Below are 24,081 nucleotides of genomic sequence, written 5' to 3' on the forward strand. Positions count from 1 at the left end.
GTGGAAAGAGCCACATGTGGCTCGCGAGCCGCAGGTTGCCGACCACTGCGTGTAGACCAATGTGTCTCAAATGGGAACAATATGACTTCCTCTGAGACTGTTAGATAGATCCAAATATATATATATATATATATATATATATATATATATATATATATATATATATACATATATATATATATATATATATATATATATATAGCATACTTAGGAGGCATACTATGAGACTAGGAGACTAACATGTAGGATGGGGGCACCACAAGAAGATAACAAAGTTTGAAGAAAGCCAGAGCTGGACAAAGGTTGAGAAAAATTGCTTTAGATATCCATGTCCACTTGACTCTTTGTCATTTAGCTGGACCCACATTTTTATTCCTCTTTTCTGAGTTCTGGACTATGTACTGCTCAGTCATGCCCTATTTGTTATGCCTAAAACCTGCTATTATAGCCTGCCAATAGAACCTCTAGGGACTTGGGTTTTGGTTCTGCCTTTCTAGTCTTCAATTTCAGTTGAATATGGAATAGATAATATTTATAGGGTGTTCTCTTTCCACTATTGGAACTTTTCAGTAACAATGCAGTGTAGACTTTCTAAACTCTTTTTATATTTCTACTTTCAACAATATGCTGATAGTACAGGTGTTAAGGTGCTTGCCTCGCCCAAAGCCAACCCCAATTTGATTGCCAATATCACCTGTAGTTTTCTGAATACCACCTGGAATGATTCCTGAGCACAAAGAAAGAAGTATGTTCTTGAATACTGTTGAGTTGGCCCAAATAACCAAAATTAAGCATGTCTGAAAGTGTAAACATCTCAGAGGAGATAAGGACTATTAACCAAAGCTTCAAACTTTAGAATATAAATGTTATAAAGAAATGTAAGATATATAGTTTTTAAAATATCAGCAAATAATCCAAAGGTCTTCAATATAGGTTCTACACCTTATTATTATAATTATTCTCCAACTATTATGTAGGCTATTTTCATCAATGGTATATAAAAACTTCCTTCAAACATTAAAAAGACTTGTGCTAAAATATTTGTATCCTGGGACCGGAGAGATAGCACGAAGGTAAGACATTTGCCTTTCATGCAGAAGGTCATTGGTTCAAATCCCGGCATCCCATATGGTCCCCAGAGCCTGCCAGGAGCGATTTCTGAGCATGGAGCCAGGAGTAACCCCTGAGCGCTGCCAGGTGTGACCCAAAAATAACAAAAAGAAAAAAAGAAAAAATCCCCCAAAAGACCCCCAAAATATAAAATATTTGTATCCAGCATAATCCCAATAAGCAGAAGAATAAAAGGTAAGTGTTAAAGGAGAAAATTTTTAACTAAACAAAAAGTTTTTTAAGTTTTCAGAACTGACTCAGTATGCACCATGATCTTTTAATAGTTGAAGAGATTTCTTTTTCTTTTTTCTTTTTTGTCCCCACATCGAGTGGTGCTCAGGGGTTGCTCTTCTGGCTCTGTGCTCAGAAATAGCTCCTGGTAGGTTCAGGGGACCATATGGGATGCCAGGGATGGAATCCAGGTCGTCCTGGGTTGGCCACATTCAAGACAAACACCTGCTGCTGTGCTATCGCTCAGCCCCTGGAGATATTTCTGTCACTTTCATGAACTTCAGTAATTTAGCAAGTAGAGGGTTGAAATCACAGCTTTCAGCACTTGAAAATATTTTTAGCCTAGAACAAATAATACTTCACCTGATGACATTAGCGCTTCATCTCTAGTTAAGGCCCCATTTATAGGCCCTGAAAACTTTCCCACACATTTTTTCTCCCTGACATTAAAGCCATACTTCCATCTAGCCTACCATTTGGTCTATTAGTAATCTGGAACTCCAAAGTACAGTATACTGAGATTCATTTTGGCTTCCCTCTACCTAGGTGCCAGCTAATACCTTAATACCTTAAGAGTTATGGTGATTTACTCCTGTTTTTCTCTAAGTGAAAAATAAGAAGACTTTTGTTGAACCATAGAAGATTCCCCTTAATCTAACAATTTCTCTTCTATCTATGCTGTTCTGTTTGGTGATTCTAATTTGTAAGGCACCAAAGTAGGGCATTTATTTTGGTTAAGTCTGGACTTCAAAAACTCAAATTTAAAAGCTAAGGAATCCAGTATTCTTTCCTAAATAATGATTTCTTTTCACAAAATTAGAATTAAATATTTAAAATTACTTAACAAACATTCTTTTGGCTGGAATCGCTGTTTTCAGGAAAGTGTCAAAATGGGCACCATGGAGGAAAGTTGGAGAGGCACTTGATAGGTTCTTCAAAACTTTAGAAAGCATGGATGGATACACATAAAAAATGATATTGGGTCAGAGAGATAGTACAGTAGACATGGTGCTCTCTTAACATACTGCCAGTCTGGGTTCGATCCCCAGCATCCCTACAGTCCCCAGAGCACAGACCAGAGTGATTCATGAAGGCAGAGCCAGGAAAATCCCCTGAGCATAACTGGGTAAATCCCCAAACAAACAAACAAACAAACAAACAAAAATGATACTGTAGCTATAAGGGGGATGAACACCATTCAGAAAGGAATAGATTTATGGCAAAACTAAATCTATGATGTAACGCAGTAGGTCACTGAATTTGTTGTAAACAAAACAAGATCCTTGCCAATACAATTCATATCTAAGCTCTTTTTTTCCTACGTTTAATAATACTTTAATCCATCTGCCAACAAGACCCCCATACTGGCCAGCCATCTCCCCGAAGAAGATGAGCCCCACTCAAGGTCATGAGGAAGATTATATAGAGAAGAGATAGGGAGGTTCCAGCTTTCTGATAATTTTTTAAATGACTGGCTATTGTCTAGAGGTACCTTTCCTACTGCTCCCTTGTCCTTCCCTGATAGGCTACCTTGGTATGGCCAGGTATCTTAGGGCAGGGTCTATGTCTTATGGAAATAGGCTTGTGAAGACCTAGTATGTGGCTTACACCAGGTGGTTCTTACAAAATGGCATCTCTCCCTGCTCAGAACCTAAGAACCATGTGGCCTTTACAAAATGGTGTCCCTCCTTGTTCAGAACTCAGGTTCCAACATTCCTTCCTCTTCTTACGGATCTGAGTCAAATCTTTGACTCTCCTGTGGTTCTTCATTCTTGTCCCTACTTCTGGGCACATACTGGGACCTTAGTACATCTGTGCTTTTAATGGAACACGTGAAAGACTCTTAAGAGCCATGAGAGGTTTCTAAAATGTGTGAAGAAAAATGATCAAAAGAAAAAGAAAGCCAAAAAGAAGATACTTGGGTTCGACTGAAGTGCCAACCTATTTCACCCTGAATAGCACATGTGAGAAACAATGAAAAAAAGCCAGAGCTGATGGGACCTCTTGCCTATGGTGGATGTTTTTACAAAACAGCAAACCTCTGGACTATAAATATGATTTATTCTCTTAAATCAAAGCAGATGCTCTTTCCTATTAAAAAAAGTTGGAAGAGACAGAACAAGGCTAATTAAAATAATTAAGAGCATGGACTATAGCTCATTGTAGACTGTAGATTTTACATACATGAGGCCAAGGATTCAATTCCTGCATTTCTGCAAAACTGAACACAATTGAATAAATGAAAGAATAATGAGGCATTAACATTTTTAATTTTAAGAAAAAGAGTAAATATATTTGACCTGGGAAGAATTAAAATGAAACTTGACAAAAATTGGGGAAATCATGAAAATTCATAAGGTGAACATTACATTTTCTTAATAGTGTGGTCTATTAAAAATGTACATTTTTAAAGCTTGTAAATTTAAATTTTTCAGCATTTTTTTCCAACTTACATTTATTTATTTACTTATTTGATTTTTAGGCCATAGCTGGTTTTGCTCAGGACTTACTCCTGGTATTTTGACCTTGGGATCATCACTCTTGGTAAGTTTAAGGGACCAAATGGGGTGATAAAGATTAAATATAGGTTGTTTCATGAAAAAAATGCCCTACCCTCTATATTCTGTCCCCAATATTCATTTGATACTTTCCCCTTATAAGTACATATCCTATTGTAATCTCTCCAAATAAGATGATCTCTTGTTTCATGTTCCATACTCAAATCATTCAAGATAAATCTCATATAATTTTTCCAAATATTCAAAAAAAAAGAAAATATATTGATTTTGTAAATAATGACTTTTTAATAGATGGGAAAATGCTGAACTTCTGACATCCACAAATGCCTCCTACCATCAGTTGAGGCTTCATTTTTTTTATTACAAAATTTTGTAATAACTTCTAATAATAATTAATAATTTCTAATAATAATAATAATTTCTAAATAACTTCTGACATTTATATGTTAGACATGAAATTTCTGACAAAACACTCATCATCTTAAATTTCCAATCAAAGAATTCATAGGACTCTTAGAATTCTTATTAAAGCTTTAGTAATACAATTGGGGGAGGGCTTAAACTTGCAAACACACAGGCTGGCAGCTAAAATTATATCTCCCTAAGCACATTCTTTAATATAGAGAGACTTCTTTATGGGGCCGGAGAGACAGCACAGAGGTAGGGCATTTGCCTTGCACGCAGCCAATCCAGGACGAATGGTGGTTCGAATCTCAGGATCCCATATGGTCCCCCGAGTCTGCCAGGAGCAATTTCTGAGCATAGAGCCAGGAGCAAAGCCTGAGCACCACCGGTTGAACCCAAAAACAAACAAAACAAAACAAAGAAAAAAACAGAGACTTCTGGTTGGAAAGTTAGCCTTAAAATAGAATAAAATAGAATAAAAATAGCCTCTGTGTTTCAAACTTAAAACTATTTCAAACATTAATAATAGTCACATACCGGGGCCGGGCGGTGGCGCTAAAGGTAAGGTGCCTGCCTTGCCTGCGCTAACCTTGGACGGACCGCGGTTCGATCCCCCGGTGTCCCATATGGTCCCCCAAGCCAGGAGCAACTTCTGAGCACATAGCCAGGAGTAACCCCTGAGCGTTACTGGGTGTGGCCCAAAAACCAAAAAAAGAAAGAAAAAATTTGGGGCCGGGAAGGTGGCGCTAGAGTTAAGGTGTCTGCCTTGCAAGCGCTAGCGTAGGACGGACCGCGGTTCGATCCCCCGGTGTCCCATATGGTCCCCCCAAGCCAGGAGCGATTTCTGAGCGCATAGCCAGGAGTAACCCCTGAGCGTCAAACGGGTGTGGCCCAAAAATCAAAACAAAAAAAAAAAAATAATAGTCACATACAAAAGTATTTTGTATGTCTCAAAATATAAATTCCTATGAATGTACATATATTTCTTTTTCTGTCTGTTATATTATATTTGCATCCAGGATAGAAAATAGTTCTTAGTAGTTATTAAAAAAGACAGTAGCTCCAGGACAATGTGTGTATCATTTTTCAAATATACATTTTGATTTTTTTTTAATGAAAGAACAAAGAAATGAATAGAAAGGTAAAAAAACATAGAATTTGTTTCGGAAATTATGAACACTATCTAGATATATGTGGAGGGGCTATTATAATATGCTTTACTTGTCCAAACTGCTTTAGGAGACCCAGGAGACAGTACAGCAGGTAGGGCTTATGCCCTGCACATACAAACCTGGATTCCATCCCTGACACCCCAGATGTACCCCTGAGAAGCCCCCAAAAAGTAATCTCTAAATCCAGAAACAGAGAAAACCCTGAATATTCTGGCTGTGGCCAAATTTTTAAGCAAGCAAAATATTTTTGGGGTAGATTGGTTGGTGATATATGATGATTAGATATTCAGTGGTGGGAATATAGTTACATTAATCATATATACCTGAAACTTATGCATTGAAAACAATTAGTTTTGAAATCCGTTCCAAAACCTAATTTTAAAAATCATCACACAGCTCTATGGACTTGTTCATTTACAAACAACCTATTACAATTCATAAATTTGTATGGAAATTGTGCACAGAACTTTATATACTAAATTTTCTATATTAAAATGTATATAAAAGCTTAAAGCCTCATGAATAGTCAAGGCCATCCTGAGAAAAATAATCGAAGTAAACTAAACACAAGGTATTGGAATAAGGATAAAATGTCAGATTAAAGCATTACAACTGATAGTCCAATTAGATTTAATAAGCACTCAGATATATGAGCAATTAGTCTATGACAAAGAAGCTAAGAACATAAAGTGGAGCAAGGAAAGTCTCCAGGAAATGATGTTAGGAAAATTCGATGACCAATTGCAAAAAAATTAGAAACTGTATTCATATATAGCATCCTATATAAATATTCATTCAAGGGAATTAATGAGCCAAGAAATTAGACCAGAAATAATAAAATACATTGATGATAACACAGAAGTCACTGAGATTTGAAACTCAAATATATTTTCACTGACTTGATTTCACCTGGCAAGGGTAATGAAAACAATAACAAGTAAGTCAGACTATATGAAATTCAAAAGTTTTTGCATGGTAAATGACACTCAGGTTTGAAAAAGGACACCCTACCAATTGGGATAAATATTTGAACACAGTACACAAGATAAAAGATTAACATCCAAAATGTATATAGAAATGATAAATTTCAGCAACAAAAATACCAATAATCCCACCAAAAGAAAAGGCATTGCTAGGTCAGATGGAAGCTCAAATTCTAGATTTTTTTAGGAATATCCATATTATGTTGAGAAAAATGAGTAAAATGAGTCAAAGAGAAAGGACTAGACATAGAATGAACCTACTCATTTGTGGAAACAAAGATAGTATGGTAATAAACCAAAGGCAATAAAGATGAGGTCCAGGATGACAGGTCCATGGTATAAAGTAGTATAATTTGGATTTTGGGCCACACCTGGTGATGCTCAGGGATTACTCCTGGCTCTGAGCTCAGAAATCACTCCTGGCTTGGGGGACCATATGGGACTCCGGGGATCTAACCAGGTCCATTCTAGGTTATCTGCATGCAAGGCAAATGCCCTACCACTGCACTATCACTTCAGCCCTAATTTAAGAACAATTTTTGAGGAGAAATCTTTACTACCAAAACATGTTCTCACCATTTTTTTCCACAAATATTGTCAGAGTAGACATGTCACTTTTCAGACATGAAATAAGGTTTGACAATGCAAACAAGTGTACCTTCTCACAACACAGACAAGCGTACCTTCTCCAAGGAAACAAGTCTGCTAACAAGTATATTTATGACAAAGAGAACTGAGTTTCCATAGACAGGAGTAAGGAGTTAAGATAATACTGTTAGAATATACTACTGCAAGGAACAGAATGTTATGTAAATAAACAAGGAAGTGCAGAGTTCTGAGAGAGGAATGACAAGATGACTCTATGGCTAAATCAAATCAGCAGGTATCAGGAAGGGCAATCTTGGGGGCCTCAGGGAACATTCTAGGTTCCTGACTCTGTTGCATACTAAAATTATGATACAAGTGGAACCATTATGGGTCCAGCCTCTGTATTAAATGGTGCCTTCTGGCCAAGCCTTTATCTTAATCAAATAACAGTTATTGGAATATTGAGTAGAATATAGCATATTTTCTCAGAAGATAGGTGGATGGGAGAGTACAGAGCAATCACTAAAACAATTAATACTTATGCAAAGTAAAAGTTAAAACTGTTCAAAACAAAAAAATATGAAATTTCTATTACAGTGTCTAAATTAGTGTCCTTTGAAGATCAAACATTAACACCAATATGTTTTTTTTTTATTTTAGGAGATAGGGTGAATATTTGGCGTACATCTGGCAGTACCCAGGGCTTACTACTCTGTGCTCTGATCTCAGAGATCACTACCGATGTTTTCAGTGGACCATATACAATTCTAGAGAGTGAACTAGGGCTGTTTCATCTAATGCAAGACTTCTTTTTTTTGTTTTGTTTCGGTTTGGTTTGGTTTAGTTTGGTTTTTGGGTCACACCAGGGGTTACTCCTGGTCTAAACTCAGAAATAGCTCCTGGCAGGCGTGGGGGACCATATAGGATGCCGGGATTGGAACTAATGACCTTCTGCATGAAAAACAAACACCTTACTTCCATGCTATCTCTCCGGCCCCTAATGCAAGAGTTCTACCCTCTGACATATCCCTCCAGCAATTGACATTGTCTTTAAAAAAGAATTTTATGTCTATAATTCAGTACTTCTAGTAAATTTGATCTCCAAATAAAATTAATTTGAACACTATAATTATCAGAGAAAACATTTGTCACTAATATACATGCAGATGTTGGTAAATATTATTATATGCTTTTATATGATTCACTGCTATAAATCTTTAACGTTTATATAAACGAATGCTATGCCTGCCAAGGGACGTCAATAAAATACACATATTATGTAGCAAATCATAACAAGACCTATTGAAACTTTATTTTCCATTAAATCAGAAAATGCGTATTTAAAAATATCTGTCACACAGTTCAAGAACTATGACTGGATAGTGTCGAACATTAACAAGAAAAATCAACATGCCTGACAAACTACTAACATTGTAATGTCAACATCTGAACCTTAAAGGCAGACTCAAATCATTTTTATTCATTCAACTTTCATTTTTCAGAATGTTACAACATGACCTCCTTTTATTTCCTACATAAATATTATTGTCTGACATCAATTTATAGATTTGCTAATATCTGTCATCTTTTTCTAACTTCAAGCCCCTTAACATTATCCTTCAATGCAGACACATAGCTTAAGTTCCTTAATAGTTTCCCCTGGAGGAGGTGCCAATGTCGAAATACTTTTGCAATTCCAGGATTAAAATTCCTCCTTTTCTGTTCTTTTTCCCTCAGGATTATTCTTTTTTTTTTTTATTTAGTTCTGTCATTTTTTTTGATCCATTCATCAGTAGTTGGACATTTCTTCTTCTTCTTCTTCTTCTTCTTCTTCTTCTTCTTCTTCTTCTTCTTCTTCTTCTTCTTCTTCTTCTTCTTCTTCTTCTTCTTTCTTCTTCTTCTTCTTCTTCTTCTTCTTCCTCTTCTTCTTCTTCTTCTTCTTCTTCTTCTTCTTCTTCTTCTTCTTCTTCTTCTTCTTCTTCTTCTTCTTCTTCTTCTTCTTCTTCTTCTTCTTCTTCTTCTTCTTCTTCTTCTTCTTCAACAAATATTCCCATCACCAATGTCCCAAGTGTCCCTCTTCTCCATCCCATATCTGCCTCTACTCTAGACAGGCTTTCTACCTCCCTCATTCAGTCACATTTTATTATGATGGTTCTCAGTGTAATTATCTCTGTGATTGCACCCATCATTCTCTGTGGTGAGCCCCATGTCGTGAGCTGGACCCTCCAGTCCTCCTCTATTTTGTCTCTGAGAATCATTTCACAAATGTCTTTTATTTTTCTAAGGATTATACTTATTCCTTTGGTATTGAGAAAATACTTTATATATCCATTCACCTCCAACTTCCAGGATTTGCCTTATGCTTTCTCCTCTGATTTGAAATATTTCCCCATTCATTTCTTGACTTAATCAAGTCCTTTAATCAGTCTCCTTTAAAGATAGCTGCCAGCAATTTAAGAAATATTTCCTGAGTCTACCATATGAAGGACTTCACTCTGCCATTTCATAGTTCCTTTATGTCCTAGGTATCCCCTTAAATCAAAACACTTATCATATTTGAATGAAATGCTAGTTACAGAATCTATAAACTATACACTGATTCCACAATGAGTTTTCAGTTCCTACTATGAACTTGACATGTTTAAATTTATTGAATAGCATGGAATTTTTTACGCTCTTATCTGCTAATATTTTTTCACAGCACAAAACATTTCAGATGGGAGGTGAAACCCAATAGCAGTCAAATTTATAATCTGATTTGTTTGTTTTTAAGTAGTCACATCCTTGAGTAAGTTGTTTTAATCTTTGCATTTGTCTTACTAGTTTGCCTCAGGAAAACATCTGGGCAGACTGTCCAAAGCATTTTCTTGGGGTGCTCGCTAAGTACTTTGAACCATCTCAACATATCGCCTAGATCATGATGGACTTTTTTATTAGCAGTAGTCTATCTAACAGGTCTCAAATCATGGTATAAATGGTATATAGCATGAAGAATGTGATTTGGATCATTTATTCAAATCAAGCACTACACTTCTACTGTTCAATACACAAAATTTCTCATTATTTTACTTATTTGCATTACATAAGACTATAACAAAAACTTTACAAATCTTATATTCCTGCAAAAGGGAGATATGCATGTGTAAATTCGATCCCTGTATGCACAGGCAATTTAGAGAAAATTCTATGCCCTGCATTCCTTAGGTAATAATAACTGGGGATTTAGCACATAAAATTTTCCAGATAGGAACTACAATGTCTTATTATGTTATATTAATTCAACAATGACCTGAGGACAATTGTTAAGTGAAACAACCTGAGCTACAATCTAAGAAGAATAACTTCTTTTTAAAAAAGTAACAAATAATACATACAAAATGTAAAGTATGTATTATTTAGGCTTCTGTCTCATTTTCCATCAAAAATTTTTTGTTTGTTTTTGGGGGCCACACCTGGTGACTCTCAGGGGTTACTCCTGGCTATGCACTCAGAAATCACTTCTGGCTTGGGAGACCATTTGGGATGCTAGGGGATCAAACTGACCTTACTGCTTGTGCCACCAATCTGGCCATCCATCAAAATTATTTTCAAATAATTCCCTGTAGAAGATCGTTTTCAACTTCAATATTCCATTTTTAAAAGTCTTTCAATTATATAGGGGATCTATTTCAGAACTTTTCTCCTCTCCTTCATTGCCATCTACTTAGTCATATTCTACCTTGTTCAGAAATCCAATATCGAAAAAGTTCCTTACTTGGTATTGTGAGTATCAATGGTATGGAAGAGCTCATGTAATTCTTCTCCACTTAGGACACCATCTGCAAAATAGGCTTTAAATTCTTCAAACGACAGTTTTCCATCATCTGAAATTACATAAGCAGAAGAGAAGCAAATCATTTTAAAATGGTTCATTATTTTATCTTTAAAATCATTTTTCAAAACTTTTCTTGTATCTGTGTGCAGGTTAATTTGTGCACCTATTTATTCAAAAATAATGATTCAAAGTATTAATCATACAAAATTTAATATACATTAAAGTTAATAGATAATATGTCCATATGATAAAATGCCTATGTAGCTTAGAATATTTTTGGTTATTTTTAAATCATAAACATTCAATACACTGGCCATTCCAAAACTATATATAGCAAAATAAAAGTCCAAGAAATATACAATTAGTTAGTATTTTACTTCCAGATACAGTTCTCCAGGATTGTTAAGTGTATTTAGAAAGGTTGTTACAGAGTGTGGAATTGCTATTATATTTCAGCAGATTATGTATGCTCCTTTGCTGTATAATTTGTTGGAGAGGAACATAAACAACAATGAACTACTCCTGGCTCAGTAATCTAGGGTCCACTTGGGGGACTATAGAGTGCTGGTAGTTGAAATCAAGTACAAAACAGTAATCCAACCCATTAAGTCATCTCTGTTGCCCACAAATGAATGTTCTTAAAGACAAATATAGGTCTATTTTATTTAAAACATTGTGATTTACAAAGTTGTTCATAGTTAAGTTTCAGACATACAATATTTCAGCACCAATCCCACCTTCTATGTCAATCTCTCTTTATCAATGTTCCCAGAGTCCATCCCGTGCCATTACTTCCTGTCCCCATCCTTCCAGTATAATAGGCTCATTTTAAGTTTGGATGGTTAAACTTTGGGTCTCATGATGTCATCATTGTTGACTGTGGCTTGGACATTTAGTTCAGTCTTTTTTAACTACACAAAGGCACCTGAAACGACTTGGTTCTTGGCCCCCGTTATTTCATATTTGTGTTTCTCCTCCTCCACTTAATTTCTTTCATTCTCCTCACTTTCATTCTCCTCATTTCTTCATGCATTTATTCTAAATACCATATACAGGGGCCAGAGCAATAACACAGAGGTAGAGTATTGCCTTATAAGCAGCCGACTTGGGACAGACCTAGGTTAAATGCCCTTACCTGTTTTACTATTCCTCTGGCCCCCAATAACTCTGGGTCTTTAACACCTATGTGATTTTCCTTACACAGACAGGTAACATAAAAGGCAAAAGAAGACCAATCCTTGATTTTTTAAATTGGTATATAAAAGTTCTATCATTTAAAATGTGCTTAAGTGATTTCATTTTTTTAAAATTATTTTTGAGCTACACTCAACAAAGAACAGGGTTAACTTCTGGATCACTCCTGGCAGTGCCAGAGCTTAAACCTGGGTAGACTACCTACAAGGCCAGTATTTTAACTGCTATATTATCACTCTAGCCCTATTATTATCTGTATTTATTTTATATTTTCCAATTATTATTTTTAAGTATAAGAACCACCAAGAGCTTTAAATTTTCATTTTACTTTTTACTTTTTCTTTTTTCTTTCCTTTTTCTCTTCTTTTTTACATACTTTTAAACTTAATATGTATACTAAACCAAATATCCGGTTAATTTCTACTAACAGCTAGGTAGATATATTGCATAATATGTCTAAACATTCTGATCTGGATCAAACACAGGTATTACTGACCTCCCAGAATATCCCTAGGCTAGTCTAGCTCAGCCCAGTTCAGTTTTTCAACACCTCAGCAACTCATTCCTAAAAAAAAAAAAGTTTAAAGCAATGTTTTTTAGTTGCCTAATTTTGTGTTCTTGTTTTGAAATGGACTGTTATAGGATCATGCCTCAAATAACTCTTGTTCTAAGATCGTGCTTTAAGCACATTCTTTCTGCTGCCTCTATTTTAATAACAATGATAATAATAGTAGAAGTAGAAACAGTAGTAGTAGCAGTAGCAGCAGCAGCACAGCAGTGGTAGTCATAGTGAAATTTAGAGTTTAAGGCCAGACCACATAATTTTAAATAAACTCAGAGAAAGGTCAACTATGTTCAGAAAAATTGCAAACAAAATATGTCATTCTGATAGAAAAACTGCAAGTTGCCTTTTGGTGTCAAACATTACAATTTATCATCATATGTACATGGAATCTATTATGCTAAGCGAAATAAGTCAGAGAGAGGGAGAGAGAAAGATGCAGAATGGTTTCACTCATCTATGGGTTTTAAGAAAAATGAAAGACACACTTGCAATAATTTTCAGAGACAAAAGAGAGGAGGGCTGGAAGTTCCAGCTCACGACATGAAGCTCACCACAAAATGTGATGAGTTTAGTTAGAAAAATAACTACATTGAGAAGTATCCTAACAAAGAGAATACATGAGGGAAATAGAAAGCCTGTCTAGAGTACAGACGGGGGAGGAGGATATTTGTGACATTGGTGATGGGAATGTTGCACTGGTGATGGGGGGGGGGGTGTTCTTTGCATGACTGAAACCCAATTACAATCATGTTTGTAATCAAGGTGTTTAAATAAAATATTTTAAAAAATTATCATCATAGAAGATCAGGTCTCATGAATTTGAATATTTTGAAAGTCATGTCCATTAAAACAATTTAACTGTTTTGTTCCATTTCTTAAAAAATAAGCAATAAAATTAAAGTTGAAATAAAATGTTTTATACAAATTATAATTGATTTATTAATGCAAAACTATGTTGCAAGGGGATTTTTTTCTAGTTTCAAAAATGATGCTTTTGTTCAACATTAAGACTTAAGTCTAGGGGCCGAAGAGATAGCACAGCGGTAAGGCATTTGCCTTAGACGCAGAAGGACAGTGGTTCAAATCCCGACATCCCATATGGTCCCCCGAGCGTGCCAGGAGCGATTTCTGAGCATAGAGCCAGGAGTAACCCCTGAGCACTGCTGGTGTGACCCAAAAACCAAAACCAAAACCAAAAAAAAAAAAAAAAAAAAGACTTAAGTCTAAAACTTCCAAAGTAACTCATTGCATTTGCTCTTGGCAATCAATACTAAATCAACTACTTTTACTAGTCTCACATGTTTTTTTTTAAAAAAAAACTTTTGTGTGACTGCCATACTCAGCAAAAATAACCATTGTTGTCATGAATGTAGAATGGATGTGAGGAAAAGGGGACCTTCATTCACATCTGGAGTCTAATTTTGTGCTCCTGTCTAAAAGGGATATTTTAGTTTAATGCCTGAAGTGACCATTTAAACTTTAGCCCACATAACTTGATATATATAACAAAGCAAATTTAGTTTACTACTGGGCACCTCTTTTAGATAATACGTATCATTTCCAAGCAGAGAATGGGACAGAAACCTAAGAGTATGTTAAGTAGAGAAAGGAAAAGACATTGTTGTCTACATTCTGACTACAACAACCGCAACTGAGCAGAACTTTTCCTGAGACTATAAAGAAAAACTCTATTCTACACTTTGTCTTAGAACCTGTGCAAAAACCAAGATCTATAATTACAGAGGTCTGACTTTGACAACCACAACTGAATAGAACGTTTCCTGACACCATAAAGAAAGACCTTGGGGGTTGACAACTAACATGTCTGGGGCCTGTAGTCAGTCTCATGACAGTATGCTTCAAGGGTGGAGACACCCTGTATCTTGTAGGCTAAGGGAATTTCCTTTCTAATTTCCCCAATACTTAATGTGCCTATGCAAAAAATAAAATAAAAATAAAAACAAAAACAAAAAATAACTTGACACATCTGCCCTCTTTTATTGTTATTTATTTAATATCTTATTTAATTTTAATTTTGTATTTTTCTCTTTCTTTTATTTTCTTTCTTCTTTTAATTTTATTTAATTTTATAGATTCCAAACAGGGGCTCCTGCCTGCGTTTTTATTTTTTACAGAACCATAGAATATGAATTATCTTGTTTTGCTTCATATTTCTATGTCTTCTACAAACTGATTTTAAAAAAGTGGATGGAACCCAGGGGCCAAGAGGTTTTAGGAGCATTGCATGGAAAAAAAAATGGTCAAACCTAAATATCCAAACCAAAGTCAATGACAATAGAAACAAGAGACCCAAAGTACAACAAGCTATACACAAAAGAGACCTGTTACACTAGCAGTCTAAGGGACAAAGGGTGAAGGTACGGGATGCATGCTGGGAACAGTGGCCGAGGGAGGTCAACACTGGTGGTAGGAATGGCCCCAATTCACTGTCACTATGTACCTTAAATATAACTGTGAAAGACTTGTAATTCACGTTGGTCATAATAAAAATTATTTTAAAAGGACAAGAGAAAAAATGAAATTAATCTACATTTTATCTACAGCTTAAATAAACAGAACATTTTTATTATCTATATTTTATAAACATGGCTATATACATTTTTAAAATAAAGACAAAAGAAAAAGTGAAATCGATCCATCATTTTTTATCACTGTTATCTGCAACAAATGCAATGCAGTACAAACATATATCAAGGCAGGTTGTCTTCCTTGTTGAATATTTCATAGCTATTGATGAGCTGTATCAATAGAACTTCAGAACATATGTGTGGACAACTAGAGCAATGCTCTTCCTTTTACTAGAAGTGAGTTTAAGCAATAATGTACACACTTTCACATGTAAACACTAAATAACAAATATTCTGAAAACCCTACCTGGTTAAAACCTTCATTTTTCAAATATGCTGATAATCCTACCTGGTTAAAACCTTCATTTTTCATTGACACATTGGAAAAAGTACAAAAAAGAAAAAAAAAGAATTGAATCACATTTTAACTGGAAGGATGAAAAGTACATTTCCAAAGTCTACTTTGGAAATTTGCTTCTTTAGGGCACTGTGCTTTAAAAACTGTTATTAGTAGGGCTTCATATATGAACTATTCAGCACTACCCCCTACACCATATATCCACATTCCTCTACAATGGTCCCCCTACCTCATCCATTTGGTAAGCTTCCTACTGAAGACAATTGCCCAGCTTCTGTTGTTTAGTCCCTTGTTATTTATTGTTATTTATTTATTCACTTGTTATTCCCTTGTTCTGTTTATTCATATTCTACATCTAAGGGAAATTATTCTGTTTCTGTACCTCTTTTTCCGAATAATTTCATTCAACATGATATTCTCCAGATCCATCCAGGTGGCAGTAAATTTTGTGATTGAATCTCTTCATACAATCCATTTATGTATATGTACGAAAGTTTCTTAATCTAATCATCTGAGCTTGAAGATTTGAGTTGTTTCAGATCTAGGCTATTGTGAACAGTCTGCAATAAACATAGGAGTGCAGATAATTTTTTCTAAATTGGGACCTTGGGGTAGATGCCCCTACAGAGGATTTCTGTGTCATATGGAAGCTTAATTCCTAAGTTGTGTGTGTGTTTTGAGAAATGAATGATGGTGTACAGTTTGGTGATGATAGTATGAACATAGAGAAATGGATATATTTATAATACACTTGGGTAATATAATCAAGAGGAACTATGATCAGTTTAAAGTGATGAGTGAGAAATACAGGGAGCTACACTTCACAATTCTGAGCAATTGAGTTAATGATGTCTTCATTCTTTGTAAGAAGAGAGCGCAAGGCAAAAAGCAAGGACTTTTGGAGGCCTGAGAGATAGAAAAGGGCTAAGGAGCTTGTCTTGCATGCAATCAATGCTACTTTGATCCCTGGTACAGAAGCAGAACTAAACCCTGCACACAGTTGGATGCAGCCCTTGTTCCTCAAAAAACAAAGCAGGGTAGCAAGATAAAGAGCTCTTTTTCCATCCTGTTCAAATTTGGCCTATAGAATCAGGCCAACTGGAGGAATTTATGAATCTAGGAAAGGAAAGGTGGGGAAGGAAGGGAGAGAGAGAGCTGAAGGAGAGAGAGAAGAGAAGGTGGGAGAGGCTGAGTTACATGCTTTCTGAACACAGAGAAATTGAGATCTTAAATATCTATTTAAATTCATAGATTCTACACAGGGGCTCATCCCATAGAACATAAATCATCTTGTTCTCCTCAAAAACTGAGAGAAAAAAGTGAATGATACCAGGGTTCTTGTCCCAAGAAGACAAGTGAGGGGAAAACCTGGATATAGAATGACCTGGAAATATCAACAAAATTCTTTAAGTTTTAGAGTTTGCACATACTTTTATGTTACAAGGAGTAAGAGGCTAACACCGACTGTGCACAGGATTCAATGATGTAGATATTATTTGAGATGGATTTTCTAGTACTCTTTTTAAATGAAAACTATATGTATCTTTCTTTCCTATCTTTTACTCTTTACTGAAGAAAACTGTTTACAAACAGAGGTGGTGTATAATATGCCTTATTGAAAACAGAAATTTTAGTTTATAGTTAAACAGGTTTGTACATCCTAAATCTCGTGTTTCTAAGGTGTGGATGAAGGCTCTTCAAGTGTTTTTCCCCATCAATAAACCAATAACTCAAGCTTTATAACTCGGTGTTTCCCTTACTGCTTGGACTAAGAGAAATATTTGTAAAAAGTAAATCTGGGAGTAATTTATAAGGAATTCAGCAACAAAAAAGTAAAATCCCAAGTTTTGAGCACCTTTTATGTGAACCACTGGGATTTGATCCCTAGTACTCCAAAAGTTCCCTGAGTACCACCAGGGGTGATTCCTGAATACAGAGCCAGAAATAAGCCCTAAGCATAGCTAGGTATGACTCTAGAACAAAAAATTAATTAAAAATATGTGAGGGGTAAAAAACACAATCTGAACAAACACTACACCACAAAGAAAGGAGCATGCTAAATAAGCTCTTGAAAATATTTTCAATCGTATTTATTATCCTCCTAGCAATTAATAATAAATATAGCAATAGGATATGTGTATCCAGTAAAATAGCTGAGAATCCTATCCTGTAAAAATAACCCAAAGCAACCAAATATAGCTCATTCCTGGCTAAGATTTGGAGCAACATGATGTCCATTCTTTGCTGCTAAGAAAGCAAATGGTGCAGACACTTTGGAAGAACTTCTACCATTTTCTTTTGTAGGAGTAATATTCCTATGAATTTACTCAAATAACCAAGAAAAATATCTATACAAAAGCATATGTTATGAATTAGGAATAATATTATGGAAAAATGAGAAAAGTTGTATTCATAATCATAAAGATAGAAAATCATCAAGATGTCTTTCAATAGACACAGAGATAAAAGGCATATCTATATAATGGGATTCCGTAAAGTAGAAAAAAATAGATATCAAGCCACGGAACAGCACAGATAAATCTTAAATGTATATTGCTAACTGAAAAAAAAAATCACTCTAAAAGGCAACTAGGTTTCTTATTCCAATTGTTTGACATTCTAGAAAAGACACATAAAGACAGTAAAAAATATAATTAATTGTCATGAGTTCAGAGGAAGGTGGGAAATTTAGAAAAGAGATAAATGAGATCTGGGCATTTATTTTAAGTAGGGAAGCTTATATATGATATGATATGAATAGTTTTTGCTTTATGGTTAGTTCTTTTATATTTTTAAATAAATACACTTTTCTCAATATTAAGACAGTAGATTCATTTTAATATAATTTTTATTTTGATCATAGTGGCTTACATATTGTTGACAATAATATTTTAGGTACATATTTACATAAAATCAGAGGGGATTCCCATCACCAATTTGTCCTCCCTCCACCTCCGTTCCCGTCCTACCTCCCATATCCTCCTCCCTCACCCCCAGGGCTGCTAGAATATGTGGTCCCCTCTGTACCTAGCTTACTACTTAGTAGTCTTGCACCTGTTTGGTCTTGGTGCCTCCCTTATTTCCCCCTCTAACTGGGAGGCAGGACTAGCTAGTTCAAGTTATGTGGTTTTGTTTGAAGAAGAGAAAAGTAATAAACTGAGTAAAAATCAAATACGCCAAAAATGGGCAGAATCCTTCTAGAGACTCTCATCATCGGTTTGACAGACGAAGGGGAAAAAGAAGGTGAAACACACCAATAGTACAAAAAGAAGTGTCAAATATCCAGTGAGGACTCCAACAATAACGATAAACACCACAAAAAAACCATGGTCTTGAGATAAGAAACATGGCAGAGCACACAAAGAAAGAAAAGAAAAGAAGAGAAAAAAATAAGTATAAATGGGGACAACAACTTCAATAACCACACCAAAACAAAGAAATCGACAAAAAGTAGATAGGTAAATAAAAATATAAAAATAATAGTAATAAATGAAGATAAAAATAATACATAAAAATAATAAATGTTTTGTGATTTTTGCTTTTTTTTTCCTCCTGCACTGGCACAGTAAATATTGGGGTCATTCAAAAAGGAATTCACTTAGCCTAAAATATGGGGTTTCTCCACCCTTGGAGTATATTGCCATGGGATTAACTATAGACTCCGTTCAGTTTCATTTACTCTCCCCTTGGTGCTTTCGTGGTGTTTGGAAGACTTCTGCTCCTTCCTGGGTGATAAAATCAGACCTCTGTATCTAGAGATCTCAGTATCTGCACAGGTCCAGGAGTGGGATTTATTATGAAGTCTTTCTTTGTGGTTCTAGAAGTTCTGTTCCCTCAGTGTCATTTTGATCCATCTTCTGTGATTGGTGGTCTTGGTCTTCGCATTTTTTTTAACCCCAGACATTGATACCTGTGCCCTTGTTTTCTTTTTTCTTTTTTCTACTTTTAGAAAATTTTATTGACAGGGACAGAGCTGTGGCCCAAGCGATAAGGCGTCTGTCTGCCTTGCCGGCGCTAGCCTAGGACGGTCCTCAGTTCGTTCACCAGGAGTCCTATATAGTCCCCCAAGCCAGGAGCGATTTCTGAGCACATAATCAAGAGTAACCCCTGAACGTCAACAAATGTGCCCCCCAAAAAAGAAAATTTTATTGACCTTATAATTTAAAGAGCCCTACTCTGGACTATGTGAAACTTTCAAGTTTCTGTTCTTAATATTAAGTGCTCTTATGTTTTCTATAGATTAATAGAATGAAGAAAATGTATTATTATTTGAATGAATAAAATGTTATCATGAGAACATTTACTATGTATTTGACTGATTATATTTATCATGACAATTTAAGGAAGTATATATCTTCTATTTCTATGCATAAAACAACAGAAAAATCAGAATAGTACAGCAGGTAAAAATCTAACATACAGCCAGCATAGGTTGACCCCCAGCATCACATATGATCCCCCAGGACCATCAGGAATGATCTCGACCACAGAGCCAGGAGTAAATCTTGAACACAGTAGGGTGGACCCCCCAAAGCAAATACATAAAAAGATTAATTAGCTTAGCTGAAATTGCTGAAAGCACATAACCTGGTACACAATTTTGCATGCTGATCTGCCCCCAAATCTGGAAGAAAACAGAACACTCCAACTAGGTATCTGACTCTTCACTGACTTTGTATAAAATATTTACTTTATATGAAAGTTCTTTTCTCATTTAAACTTGTTTTTTTCTCACTTGGAATGAAAAACTGTTATCTTGAGGAAATGAATATGATTAATTTTTTATAATTAAAAGAGGATGTGCTTCCAATTTAATAAGAAAATGTTTTTGTGCAAGACTGGGAGTAAAACAACAAGAAAACTCAGTCTTAGTTATTCGATGTCTCACAGAATAATAGGTGAAACATTTAGCATTTGTGGGCAATGCAGATTCAAATTTCCAATATAAAAATATTCCTTTTATAGGGGCAAATTATGCTGCAAAGTGAATAAATGTTTTAATATAGGCTTTAGAGAAAAAGAATACTGTATGAATTTCATTACTTTCTTGTCCCCACTTTCTCCCCCACTGGATAATCACTGCTTTCCCAGTAGTTTTGTCTCCTCTTCAAAAAACTATTTATTGTTTTTGCCTTGCTAACATTCAATTTCTCTTCTTTGGGCAAAAAAATTAATTTTCATTGAAAGATCACCTATCCTTCTTCAAGTATTTTAGATCAAGCTATATTCATTTAATCCCATGTTGGGGATTAGTATGTAATTAAAATCTAGAAAATTGGTTAATTCCATCCCTTTGCTGCAGCTTCAAAGACAGATACATAACTTTCATTGACTAAAAAGTAAAATTTAATATTGTTGCTAAAATGATTGTAAAAGGGATGCACTCTTTATTTCAATTTGTTAAACTGATAAGACTGGATGTAATCACACTTGGTAAGAAAGGCTGTCATAAAATAAAGCCAATCAGAGGGAAACAAAAACATAGGTGGAAAGAATCGAAAAAAACAGACAATGAAGACTTTTTAGGTACTGCTAAAATACCTACAGAAATACCTAGAATTAGCTATGCCTGGTTCTACCATATACACTTTTTAAATAAATATCTTTATTTAAGCACCATGATTACAAACATGTTTGTAGTTGGGTTTCAATCATAAAATTGTAGCTGGGTTTCAACCATAAAAAGAACATCTTCCTTCACCAGTGAAACCTTTCTACCACCAATGCTCTCCATCTCCCTTCTCCCCCATCCTTTGACTGTCTTCGAATCAGGCATTTTATTTCTCTTACTCATTATCATTGTCAGGATAGCTATCGGTGTAGTTATTTCTGTAACTGCACTCAACTTCATATCATGGACTGGTCCTTTCAAACCTCATTTCTATGATCTCTGGGTGTTTTACCAGAGTACCATACAATCTTGTACTTTTCTTAAATACCACAAATAAATATTCTGTGTCTATCTCCCTCTGACACATTTAACTCAGTATAATAGTTTCCATGCCCATACATGTATACAAAAAATTTATGACTTCATTTTCCTGACAGCTGCATAATATTCCATTGTGTATATGTACTAAAGTTTCTTTAGTCACTCATCTGTTGTCAGGCATCTGGGTTGTTTCAGATTTTGGCTATTGTAAAAACAGCTGCAATGAACATAGGCATTTTTTGTATTGTGTTTTTGTGTTCCTAGAGTCTATGCCTAGAACTGGTATGGCTGGATCATATGGAACCTCAATTTCCACAAACCATTTACCATAGCCATGTCAAATATTATACTTAATGTAGATGAATTAAAAGTCTATCCTCTAAAATCTGGCATAAGACAAGGCTGTCCGCTCTCACCACTCCTCTTCAACATAGTACTGGAAATGCTTGCTATAGCGATCAGGCAAGAAAAAGATATCAAGGGAATCCAGACAGGAAAGGAAGAAGTCAAGCTCTCACTGTTTTCAGATAACATGATACTATATTTAGAATACCCTAAGGACTCTACCAAAAAGCTTCTAGAAACAATAGATTTGTATAGCAAAATGGCAGGCTACAAAATTAACACAAAAATCGATGGCCTTCTTATACACTAATAATGATAGAGAAGAAATGGTCCTTTAAAAAAATCCTATTCTGGGGCCAAAGCATCAAGCAGTAAGGCCTTGTCCACTCTAGCCTAGGATGAACCATGGTTCAATCCCTCAGCGTCCCATATGGTCCCCCAAGTCAGGAGCAATTTCTAAGTGCAGAGCCAGGAGTAACCCCTGAGTGTCACTGAGTGAGGACCAAAAACAAAAACAAAATAATAATAATCCTATTAACAGTAGTGCCACAGAAAACCAAACACTTTGGAGTCAACTAAAGAGGTGAAGGACCTATACAAAGAAAGCTACAAAACATGGCTTTAAAATATAAAAGAGGCTGGCTGGAGAGATAGCACAGCGGCATTTGCCTTGCAAGCAGCTGATCCAGGACCTAAGATGGTTGGTTCAAATCCCGGAGTCCCAAATGGTCCCCAGTGCCTGCCAAGAGCTATTTCTGAGCAGACAGCCAGGAGTAACCCTTGAGCATGCCAGGCGTGGCCCAAAAACCAAATTATGTGTGTGTGTGTGTGTGTATGTGTGTGTGTGTGTGTGTGTGTGTGTGTGTGTGTGTGTGTGTGTGTGTGTGTGTGATACATATATAATGCACAAAGAAATGCTCATATTGAAAGGTTAACGTTATATACACTTGTTGGGTCTATCAGTAACAGGAATCACAAACTCAATTGTACTTAAACTAATGTGAATTAGCTTTTGGTCACTTCAAATAGAATTGCTCTTATTTGTTAACCATCTTTCTTTTGTCTTTTGTCTTTCATTTCTCTTCAACTTTATAGATTTAATTCAGAACAATTAGTCTGCACAGTTACCTAAAGTCCAAAGAACTTTTCCTTCTCTAACTCATAAATATTGATACATTTATCATTTAGCCATGCAATATACCTTATTTTGTTTATGATATTTCTCAATTCTTTCAAAGATTATAACTTTTGATCAATATTATGCTAAGCTCTTGAAGTTATTGCTTTATGTATCTTCTCACTCAGAAACCCTAAATTGAATTGTTTTATCCAGATATATTTCACAAGAATGTAAAAGAGTTTTGTGTGTATATATCTACATATATATATATCCATTTTAATAAGCTTTACATAATTTATTTACAAGTGAAACAATTCTTTAGTAACTCTAATGAAGGCAGAAGAGAACTGAAATTATTTTTATTGAGTTCATCGCAATAATGTAAACTTTTATATTTTTATATATTTCAAATTTACTGCACCTTCACCACTAACTACCAAAGTGTCCAAAACTCACTGTCCTATATATCTATTTTATATGTCTTTATATTCCTTCTGTTTCCACTCCCTCGAATTCTCAAAGGTCGAAGGTTGGTAATCATTTGTTGATGTCTATGTCCTTGTTACTTCTCCATCTATACAGATGAGTAAGATTAACAGTATTTTTCCTTCTCTTTCTAACTTTTCCTCACTTAACATGATTCCCCTCAAGAGAAACTTAAGTTCGTTTAATATCCTATATACTAAACAATTTTGGGGTTTTACTTATCTTGCTTATTTCTAAAAAGAAGCCCTACTAATTTAGAATTAGTAGTTCAGAAATTGAATATATATAGAAGTTCAACAAATTACACAAAAGTTAATCTAAGTACACCAAAATCTATATAATTTCTGTATTTGTGTTATCATCATATAATAGCTTCTCACAATGTTTGACAAATAATTGAATGCATTAAATGCTAATACCAAGATTGAAGGTATTATTCTTTTGATTCCACATATCTACTAGATCATGCCACCTTCAAACAGGGCCATTAGCAAATCTTTTATAATCTTTTGTCTTTTTCCTTTAAGTTCCATTAAATCACTTAATATTGTTCATATATAAAAGTTTCTATTTACAGATTTCAACGATAGAGCACAGTCATAGCAAATGAAGCATCCTAGCTTTAGTACCCTATAGTACTTTTGAATTAAAGGTAGATATGAATATAATTA

The 24,081-nt window shown here is 35.1% G+C and overlaps 1 protein-coding gene across 1 annotated transcript in view; it reads right to left on the reverse strand.

Annotated features, from left to right (window-relative positions):
• NECAB1 (N-terminal EF-hand calcium binding protein 1) overlaps positions 1–11,627 on the reverse strand; it is a 186,159-nt gene extending 174,532 nt beyond the window's left edge. The window contains exons 1-2 of the mRNA XM_049782416.1: positions 11,615–11,627; positions 10,763–10,871 (exon numbers count right to left, since the gene is read on the reverse strand). Of these exons, the coding sequence (XP_049638373.1) occupies positions 10,763–10,871; positions 11,615–11,627 (122 nt within the window). The remainder of the gene's footprint in view (positions 1–10,762; positions 10,872–11,614) is intronic.
• Between the last annotated feature and the right edge of the window lie 12,454 nt (positions 11,628–24,081).

This window comes from Suncus etruscus, chromosome 10 (assembly GCF_024139225.1).
Source record: "Suncus etruscus isolate mSunEtr1 chromosome 10, mSunEtr1.pri.cur, whole genome shotgun sequence".
Classification (NCBI taxonomy): Eukaryota; Metazoa; Chordata; class Mammalia; order Eulipotyphla; family Soricidae; genus Suncus; species Suncus etruscus.